The following is a 10,660-nucleotide window of genomic DNA, read 5'->3' as shown; positions in this document are numbered from 1 at the left end:
GATCAAGACACGTTCCCACTCACCTTGCCCAAAGTTAACTTCCAGTCTATGTTTGGTTATAGTATTATACTATAGTATTTATGTAGTATTCGGTCATAGTACTATATAATCAATATATTAAATTGATATAAATATTAATGTATTGTATATTAATTGCATTAAATTAAAGTAAAGCTGCTTAACAGTTATAGATTCTTAACAGAGGTCTACGGGAAGTTAAGTGTGGGCCACATATTAGTTGTTTATATTGTCACAGCTGAAACACTCTATTTGATATGCATGTGCTTTACTATAAATCCATAAAACATAAACGCATTATAAATTGAAAAGCCTAATGACTTTGCAGAAAATATATCCCTTTTAAAAAAGGCAAGTATAAGCGGTGACACTTTAGTGCATATTATGCCCACTAAAAGTCTGTATGACTTTTTAAAAGCTTTTCTTGTTTTTCACTTCTTAAAAATTGAATGGCTTTTTTATTATTTTGACAAAATAATTGTAAAGCAAATATAATGACAGTGTTGAGAGAAGTGTGTGGCAGGGGGGCGTGGTTCAGCGAGGACTGCAGCGGGAGAGAGTGCTGGGGGACCAGCGGTGAGTAATTGGCGCAAGTGCAAATGACAATCACCTGTCTAAGTGGCGTTGGACATGCTTGGAAGCAGAGACGAGGAGAGGGAGAGAGAGAGAGAGAGAGAGAGAGAAAGAGAGAGAGAGAGAGAGAGAGAGAGAGAAAGAGAGAGAGAGAGAGAGAGAGAGAGAGAGAGAGGAAGAGAGAGAGAGAGAGAGAGAAAGAGAGAGAGAGAGAGAAGGACTACTGCTGGGAACCAGATCTTACCTCAAGAAGAGAGTACAGTAAGTACCCAAGAAGTTTTAAGCATTTATTACATTTGCTTATGCATATAAACATTGCTATTTCATAGGGGATTATACAAATAACACAATATGTTTATTGCAATATGTAATGGAGTATTGCATTAGAAAAGAGTATTGCACTGCATATTTCAACAGGTGTATAGAACCTTACTGTTTAAGGTGAATATAATAGAATACTTTGATGTGGCATACCACCAACAACGAAGTGCACGTTCTCACATGTAAATTTGCTGTATTGTAATTGATCTGCACAAAAAGACACCAGTTATTATCATGTTGTGTTGTCAAACTTATCTTTATGCACAGTTTACAAGTGGGTAGGTGACAGTCAGTAGTTTGGGACAGTTTGAATCACTGGTTTTATGTACAGATATGAGTGAAACATCTGCGGGTCTTGCATTTATAAGGGACACCACCGGAGGCTTCCTTAATAATAATAAAGTATACATCCTAACAGTCTCCACAGCCCATCAAATATAATCACAATGACAGTACACATGTTCCCTCTATGATATAAGGACAAGCTGCTCACAGGTGTGTACCCACAAATGCTTTGCAAATGCATGCAGTCTGATGTTACAAGTGCATGTGCATCTCAAAATATCTCAGTGTTTAGTTCATAATGTTAAATGTCTATAGAAAATCTATAATAAGCATGCGCCTGGTTTCATTCATAATTTATACTCTTTGGTGAGAAAGTTTACTTGCCTGTTTACTCTTTTAAAAGTACATAATGTGTCGACAAAGTGTCGTATAGACCTACTGTACAAAATATTAGGTTTCTGTTAAAATACCACTATAACTATTGTTTTACTTGTGTAACACCATACTATTACCATAAGTGCAGTAAAATGTCAGAATTGTTTCTAAGAATATAATAATGCTTCCATGAATACTAATAAGATTTTTCATTTTCGTTTCATTTAGTTTTTCATTTCATTTTTATGACTGGTGAATTATACCATGTTACAACAGTTACATACAATGAGTATTATTATCATTAATGAGGGTGACACTGGCCTAATGGTTAGAGATTCGGAACTGTAACACAAACGTTGCCAGTTCAAGCCTCAGTACCACCAGGGATCGTACGTGGGGGAAGTGAATTATCAGTGATCTCCTCCACCTTCAATACCACAGCTGAGTTGAGACCCTTGAGCAAGGCGACCAATCCCCCCAGTTGCTCTCTGGGCCCCGCAGCAATGACTGCTCACTGCTTTGGGTGTTCGTTCACGGTATCTGTGTTACTCACTACTGTGTGTGTGCACTTGGATAGGTTAAATGCACAAATTCTGAGTATAATTTGGAGAAAATACAATTTACACTTTGCTGTACTGACAGCATGTGTTTTATCATTGTGCAAAACACTATGATCTATGTCGTTCCGAGGAAATTTGTAAATGTCCTAAAGAGCATCTTGTGTGTTTAAATGAAGGAAAAGAATAACATTTGTAAAAATATGATCAGTATAATGTTACATTTAGTGGTAAATTATATTTTTAACATTTTTTTAAATGGCTAGGTTAAAATGTAAAAAAATCCATAATTTAAATAATTTCTTGAGACTAGTGTGGCTCTTTTGTAGCACATTGTACAATTAGTCAGCTTCCAAAATTAACAAAAACATACAAATATATATAATAACTTAAGCCGCAAGTTTTTTTAATATGTGCGATCATAGATAAAGCAAGGAGGCTGAGCATACGAAGACCTACGGGTTGGTCTGGGATGAGAGTCGCTGGATGTGCATGTGGCTCTGCCCAGTGCCCAATGGCAAGAAATGGAGGTTGTTTTGAATCGGCGAGAGTGCCTAGCCAATCAGGCCGGTCTCGTGTTAAGCTAGCGCGAGGCTGAGCGCTTGGGTTTAAAGAGAAGAGAGAAGTGAAGACAGAGGCGAGATTTCAGTCAACTCAACAACACAGGTACGGAAAATGTCCAATATTCATCACAATAGATTTTTATACATTTTTGGCTAAATTGAATCCTTTGATGCATGTTTTTTTTTTTATTATGTAAAACGACATTTAATTTTTAAGCAGAATTAATAGAAATGTGATTTTAATTAATTTGGTCAAATTAGAGTATGATTTGTCAGGCTTTATGATTTTTCATAATTTTAATAAAATTAAAATATGCACAAGTAGAATAGAAATCAAAAAGAATTGACAAAGTGTGTTTTTATGAAGGTCAAACGATTTTCAACCTTATTGCTATCAGCTTTGAGTGCGTTTGCTTTTTCAACTGAAATATGAAAAGTTATTTTCTGTGATTTTGCGGACTGAATTCTTCACGCGCATCGCAACTGTGTGCAATACTGGATGTGGCTTGCCGTGTTCTGCCTATGAACCACCCAGTCTTTTGCTATACAGACAGATTTCGATGACATCTTTACGTAAAATAATGGTTTTTAAACAGAACCATTCGCTTATCCTACAACGTTTTACTCTCTATCTTCTGGCATCAATGTTGACGCCGAACACGCGTTGTTAACATATTATTTCATTTTTCCATCCCGACTTAAACAAGCGCGCTTGCCGTGTATTAAAATGGCTGGCGATTGAGACCATTGACGGAGCAGCGATTCCTTCACTATGCAAGGACGGGGCCATTTCAAATCGTAAACACATATCATAAATGAAGAACCCTCATTTCCAATCGTTTTCGCTTTGTAATATTTATCTCTATCTTGTGTGTTAAAATAAAGGCGATGTGAAGCGGATTATTATGTTTTTCAACATGATAGTCGCGCTCGTTATACTTGCATAGGGAATGGCTGGCTTGTAGTCTTTGTTAAGGCAGCACTGCGCCAAGCGACAGCTAGGGATCCAACTTAGAAAACAGTTAAGCATATCAAAATAAAATCTGACAGCTTTTAAAAAGCAACATAAAGAACACACACAAAGTGTGTTTTAGCGAATAAACATGTTTTTTCTTTCATTAAAGCTCTGAGATCGCTAGAATTGTCTTCTAGATCCGAGGGGGTGTGTATGGCTTTGTTGCACGGTCAACCCATCTGTTTGCTCGCTTCGCAAAGAAGCCATTTTAATGAATGAAGAATGGCAAAGAACAGCAGCACAAGGCAGAGCTTATCGCAGCTACTTAACGTGCAATATATACACGTGGAAATGAAAGAGGATAAAAATAGAAAAAATACTATATTTGAAAGAAAAACGAAAAACAGGGTCTTTAATATTAATTAAAATAAATAGCAGTTTCTGTCATGAGTACGTATTTATTTAAATGGTTGATGATTAATAGTTCCAGTTTAGTTTTCTGAGCTGGATTTTTATAAGACTGATTTCACATGAATACCTCAGTGCAACAGAATATACTACACTGGGTTTTCATGTCTGTGTGATTGAGCCACCCAAACTTTTGGCAGTACAGGAAAACAATGACATACATATATTTGATTATTATTACTGGGTTCTACCCACAAAGAATATGCAGGAGCACATAATATATCCTAAAATAGGCAGTGAACACCAATCAGCCTCATTAATAATCAGTTCACATCCCCCACACGAGAAGGATGGGTCTCCAATTCCCTTTGTGTAAAAGCTTTGATAATAAGTCTCATCTTGGTTTAATAAGCCCGGCATTCCACAGCTTTTAAAAATATACCATGTCAATATAGGTTATTAAAATACAACTTTGCAATGTGAAGTGAGTATTTTTTTATCACTTTTCTTTTTAATAAAATGGGTGGATATTATATTTACATATATATTTTTTAAGTGTTCTTTGGTCTTGTAAATGAACTTATTTTTAATTTTCTAACACATTTTAGACAAAAATAGAAAACAATTGACGGTGTAGTGGACACAGATCCTCCCATCTAACGAAAATGGCAAAAGGGGACCCCAGGAAACCCAAGGGCAAGATGTCCTCTTATGCCTACTTTGTTCAGACCTGTCGGGAAGAACACAAAAAGAAGAGCCCAGAGATTCCAGTCAGCTTTTCCGAATTTTCCAAAAGATGCTCCGGAAGATGGAAGGTAAGATTTGTGTTTCTTTTCGCAAAAACACGATAAATTGTGTTCAAGATAACTGAACAGTTAAACGTTCTATCATTTGTTGCGTAGGCAATGTCTGACAAAGAGAAATCAAGATTTGATGACATGGCCAAACAGGATAAAGTGCGTTATGATCAAGAGATGATGCACTACATGCCAGGCAACAAGAGAGGCAAGAAGAAGGATCCAAATGCCCCCAAGAGACCACCGTGAGTTGACCTACTACGAATTTCATTTATGCATTATTTAAGAGTAAATATACTGTTTTCCTTTACAGTATAACTACGTGATTAAATATGAATAAATAAATAAATATATATCATTGTCTTTATTATAATGCATTGTCTCTCATGATTCAACAGCTCTGGGTTTTTCCTGTTTTGCTCGGAACATCGACCACAAATCAAGGCCCAACATCCCGGTCTGGGTATTGGTGATGTAGCCAAAAAACTAGGCGAGATGTGGAACAGCCTTACAGATTCCAGCAAACAGCCCTTCCTGATAAAGGCCAACAAGCTGAAGGACAAGTATCAAAAGGCATGTCTAGATCTATATGTTTTAAAAGTTACTACCTCCGTGTAATATGTTATTATCACAGTTACAGTACTTAACAATATACACTGCTAAAAAATTTTTAGGATGTTGCCGATTACAAAACAAAGGGCAAAGTTGGGGGTGCCTCCGTGGGAATGGGAATGATGGCCAATTATGCGGCTCCCAAACCCATGATGAAGAACAACATGGATGATGAAGAGGATGATGATGAGGAAGATGAAGAGGATGATGATGAATATGATGATGATGAATAGACTTTTACTTTGTGTGTATTATAATAACTGTTTTCCCTTTATTGAGGTACAGTACAATACAGAATACACTGGTGGTCTTTCATAGCACCGTTGTTGTTTCATTAGAGGTGGGATAGTTTGTTTGCTGTGGGTGAGAGACTACCACAGCGCCTTACCTCCAGCTTTGTATGTGTGTGAGTGCATGCGCACATGTAAAGATCTCACTTTGATCATCACAGTAGCCCGGTGTCTTCCTAGCCCATGTTTGTATCCTTTTTCCGACTGTATAAGAAAAGGCCTTTACACGAGTAGTACTATTTCTGTATATGTACTGTAAATCCTTATGTATTCTTATTTCGGTTCTGTTTTGAGTTTTCTGAGGTGTCTGTAGCTCCGTATATGGTTGAATTTAAGTAGAGAGTGTTTCATGGTTGTAGTTAAGTTGCATGTGGGAAGGTGACATATAATTCTGTGCACCAATATCAGACATTTCATGCTCAACCTATACATTTTTGGGAAAAAATGCAGATCAATGTCCAATAGAGCCGTTTGTACCAGCACGTCAGTTAGTCCTACTGCAGGGTGTGTGCTATATGTGTTCTGCTATACTACAGACATTGGCACATCTGAGAGCAATATGGGAAAGATATTTATATAATCTTTCCTATATTTTAACTGTTGTGCAATCTAGGGATGCACCAATAACAACAAACAGACAACAAAGTTATAAATAAGTAGGATGTATTCGGTTATATTTGGGCACTTTTTGACACTGAGTCAAAAACTCCCCAAAAACTTAACTTAACATAAAACATTCAAACCAAACTTTCGAACTATGTTAAACATTTCTGTAAAATGAATCGGAGTCAAAACATTACTATATAAAGTCCTGATACTATCAAGCTCAAAAGATAGACAGATGATTATTTCTAATACACTTATATTGGCCAATACTGATTGTCCCGATATGTTGTGCATTCCTAGTTTGCTCTCTTTTGTTGAATATAAAGAAAATATGCTTATCTGTACTTAAATGTATTTAGAATTTATTTTCTTTTGATTTTTTTAAAGTTTGCAATTAAACTGAAACATTTTTATTTGTGCAAGTCATGTTTGTATATAGACTAAGAATATAATATGTACCATGAATGGACCCTGATGAATGTGTATGAACGAACAGTGCAAAATTCACATTGAAAATACCTATAACAAGGTATAATAACAATTGTTCGAAGATAAGGAAGGGACACCAGGCATTGATAATCCAAAAATAAATAAATTAATACATTTCTAAAAAATGATTTCATTTAGCTCTGCAGTTTTAAAGGTTACTAACACCTGATACATTCTTAAATTATAAGTATACTACATCACTTGTGTTAATGCCATAGCTATAATATGAATTGCAAACTACTGTTTCATAAAGGTCTGTATTACCTCTAAACAGTCTTGTACACATACCCTAATACAGGTTACAGGTCCTTAAAATACAAGCCAACAGCTTAAGTTAGTGTTACAGTTAAAAGCTATTGCTAGTTAGAACTCAGAAGTTAATTGCGCGTCGTGGATATTTTTACCATGGTACAATGCAACATTAAATGTATTTATTAAAATAAATGATCTTATGTTTGTGAATATGTCACCATACGATCAAAAACACATCTAATCTAAAATACACATAATAACCCCTGTATATGCTATAAACATATGTGACCTTGGAATACTGAACCATTCTTAAAGGGAAATTTCAACCGAAAAATAAATATTCTGTCATCATTTACTCACCCTTAGATTGTTCCAAACCTGTAAAAATTTGAACCTGAACATACAGGAAGAAATTTGGAAGAATGTCAGATCTCACCCATCATTTCATGCAATAGTAGGGAAAATAAATACTATGGGAGTCAATGGGGGACTGGATTTGACGATCTTCCAAAAATCTTCCTGATTGTTCAGCAGTACCAGGGCCGGATTATCCAATGGGCATTATGGGCACAGGTAAGGGGAAGAAAAATACAGCATTTCCGCTATATTAATTCTGCCGTGCACTTCTCTGTCCCGGGCACATGGAGGTGTGCACACAAGACAGTGTTTCTAATTTAGGAGGTCAGTCTTTTGATCACTTTATGAACCCTTTAGCAGCGACAAATCTAGCGATTTTTTTGGATAAACCTTAGCTTTAATTCAGTGGGAAAATGTTGCCAGTGCTGCCCCGTTAGAGATAAAGTCTCATTTTCCCGTTGACTCCCCGCCAGATTACGACTCCCTTCATTGAAATTGCTGGGGGATTAGTTAATCCTAACCCCTCCCCCACACTTAATCCTAATCACCTAATTTCTATCATTTATTTTAAGAAAGTTCATATAAAGAACAGTTTTGTGAATCTGGCGTGTTTGTGTGTGAATTATGGAAGAATCTGATAGAACTGAATTGGTAGAGATGTGGTAGTGTGTGCTGCTTGAATGCCACTGAGTAACAGTATGCAAGCAAATGTCTTATTATTGTTGATCCTGGTCTAGGAAAGCATTGCTAAAGTCATGTGGTGTAAACCCTGTATGATGGATAATGTGTACAGGTGTTTATATTGTCCTTCAGGTTGTGATCATAGTTTATAACTTGTCAATGTAATCCTGAAAAAATAGAGGTGTTTCCTACACATAGTTCCCTATAGGCTAAAAGGACCCAGTCTTTTGCTGTTGTAGAGGCTTTGATTATGTTTTTGGGTGTTTAACAATGGATGTTCGTGTTTCTAATAAAAAAAAAAACGCTTTATATTTCACATCTTCCAAGTCTGTTGTGCATCGCTGTCCCTCTTCTCACAACATGACTGGATTTCCTCCTTCGAAACACTCTGAAGACAGTGCCCCTCTCACATGTATTCATAAACTTTGTCTTTTAGCAATAAACAGTAATAAAGGTGTTAACTTCACTTTATCAGTTAAAAGCATTCAGATCGTTTAACGGAGGACTATTAGTGCATGAGCAAACGTCAATCAATGTAAGAGATCGCAATTCCTACTATGGCGAGAGGAATGACACCGGACCGAATGGCATCAGACCGGTTATATTAAATAACACTAATAACAGAAGTGATTGTTTTGCTTTATTATATTGGACCAGAGTTGGATAATAAAAAAAGTAGATTGACCAGGAGACATTTGCAAGCAGGACTTCAAAGGATGTTTAAGAAGTGTTTAAGAGGTAAGCGCACACACACACAATATCAGTGTTTTACACAGAACCGCTTTCACAGCCGATGTTAAAGTCATGGAAGCTGTTATTTGACTGTTAGTTATCTTAGAATGTGTGTAGCTGAATTCTTACCAGCTACAGGACTGTGATGAAAGTGAAACTGGTTTAGCGTGTATCACAGTCAAATGTTTACAATCTCTGATAACAAAACACTACTCCAGCGGCTCTTCCTCTTCTCTAAGGAAGACATGGCCAATTTTTTGCGTATTCCTTTGGGCGGAGGTTAATAAAAGCCCACGGATTAGTGACATCATGTACCCAGGAAGTAGAGGGCTGGTGTCCTATCCAGTTGTTCTCTGTAGTCCTTGAAAAGCAAATTCTGTTAAATACAATATCTCGCTTGCCACTGAACTTTGCACTTTATCATTTTGCAGGTATTATTTATGCTCTAACAGCAATATTACATACTAACTAAAGGTTGAAAATGGGATCGCGGGGAACGTGCTCTATTAAACTTTATTGTGCACACGTGTGTATGGGGGGCACCATAAAACACTTGTGCCCAGGGGCCTCAGAACAAAGAAATGTTAACAGGCTTGGAAAGATCTGAAGGTGAGTAAATGATGACAAAAAAAATATTTTTGGGTGAACTATAGCATTTTAAGTAGCAGCAGATTTTTTTTGTAAAACCAAAAATACATGTATGGGTCAAAATGATAGATTTTTCTTTTATGCCAAAAATCATTAGGATATTAAGTAATATCATGTTCCATGAAGATATCTTGTCAATTTCCTACCCCAAATATATAAAAACTTTATTCTTGTGAGTGGATGGTCGCTACAGTGCCTCTGATAAACAGCTTCAAATGCAATTTTCTCAATATTTAGATTTTTTTTGCACTCCCAGATTCCAGAGTTTTAAACGGTTCTATCTCCACCAGATGTTGTGCCATCCTAACAAACCACAATTCATTGGAAAGCTTGTTTTCTCAATTTCGAAAAATTGACCCATAAGGTGGTTTAGTCGTCCAGGGTCACATATTGTTGTTAACCTATTATAATATCTGGATTATTATCAAATGAATGTTTAAGTGCATTATACGAATTATTTACGACACGGATCATATACCCAGTTTAAAATCATTATTTCTTCAGACAGTGGGTGTGACGTATGTCTGTCTGTGCTTTGTCTTTTAAGTCAATAGGTGGCGCAATGCTCTATTCTGATGTACTGGTTCGAATGTCATGAGTTCATGTTTGCGTTACATAATGCCAACATTGGAATTTTTTGACAATTATATCTGTGACGTTTACAGTAAATGGAAGAATTTCTCATGCTGTCTTCAAAGATTTAAGATTACAAAAACATTATATCAGTTTGTCATATAGAGCATCAGGTTAATATTACAATAGTGCGTTTTAATAAGTATTAAGTGTGGTCTGTTGTTCTGTTAAATTTACTTCGCCTCATTCCTTTGACTTTGTAGGGGCACCGTACAAAAAACGTTTGTACGTTTGACATTATTGAATACCTACACAGACAAGCTTTACTGTTCCGTAAAAATGATCCAGTCTTTGCACCGTTTGTCAGAACTTGCGTACTTTTATATCGAATGAGCCATGCGATGTAAATATGTAAAGTAACAAAGTGCTATTTTCCTTTCACTGTATTAAGCAGCACACGGTTTCTGGTTGGGTGTCCCTAGGGGAAAGTGGGCGGACTTTCTGACCATAAAATGACTCCAAGCATTCCGGCGCATTTGATTGGTTACTTAGGGTGCCTATCAAATTC

The 10,660-nt window shown here is 36.4% G+C and overlaps 1 protein-coding gene across 1 annotated transcript; it reads left to right on the top strand.

Annotated features, from left to right (window-relative positions):
• Positions 1-2,734: 2,734 nt before the first annotated feature.
• On the top strand, positions 2,735-6,782 carry hmgb3a (high mobility group box 3a). Its single transcript, XM_056746254.1, has 5 exons — positions 2,735-2,795; positions 4,664-4,870; positions 4,958-5,097; positions 5,251-5,425; positions 5,527-6,782. The coding sequence occupies exons 2-5, from the start codon at positions 4,721-4,723 to the stop codon at positions 5,695-5,697; spliced, it is 636 nt and encodes a 211-aa protein (XP_056602232.1). The 5' UTR covers positions 2,735-2,795; positions 4,664-4,720; the 3' UTR covers positions 5,698-6,782.
• The last annotated feature ends 3,878 nt before the right edge of the window (positions 6,783-10,660 follow it).

Source organism: Triplophysa dalaica, chromosome 1 (genome assembly GCF_015846415.1).
Source record: "Triplophysa dalaica isolate WHDGS20190420 chromosome 1, ASM1584641v1, whole genome shotgun sequence".
In the NCBI taxonomy this organism is placed as follows: domain Eukaryota; kingdom Metazoa; phylum Chordata; class Actinopteri; order Cypriniformes; family Nemacheilidae; genus Triplophysa; species Triplophysa dalaica.
Note: the sequence above shows the minus strand (reverse complement) of the source record. Positions and strands in the feature narration are given on the sequence as shown.

Coding starts and splice junctions, on each gene's coding strand:
- hmgb3a (XM_056746254.1), top strand. CDS start 4,721: ATGGCAAAAGGGGACCCCAGGAAACCCAAGGGCAAGATGTCCTCTTAT. Junction 4,871..4,957: donor GATGCTCCGGAAGATGGAAG/GTAAGATTTGTG, acceptor TTTGTTGCGTAG/GCAATGTCTGACAAAGAGAA. Junction 5,098..5,250: donor AATGCCCCCAAGAGACCACC/GTGAGTTGACCT, acceptor ATGATTCAACAG/CTCTGGGTTTTTCCTGTTTT.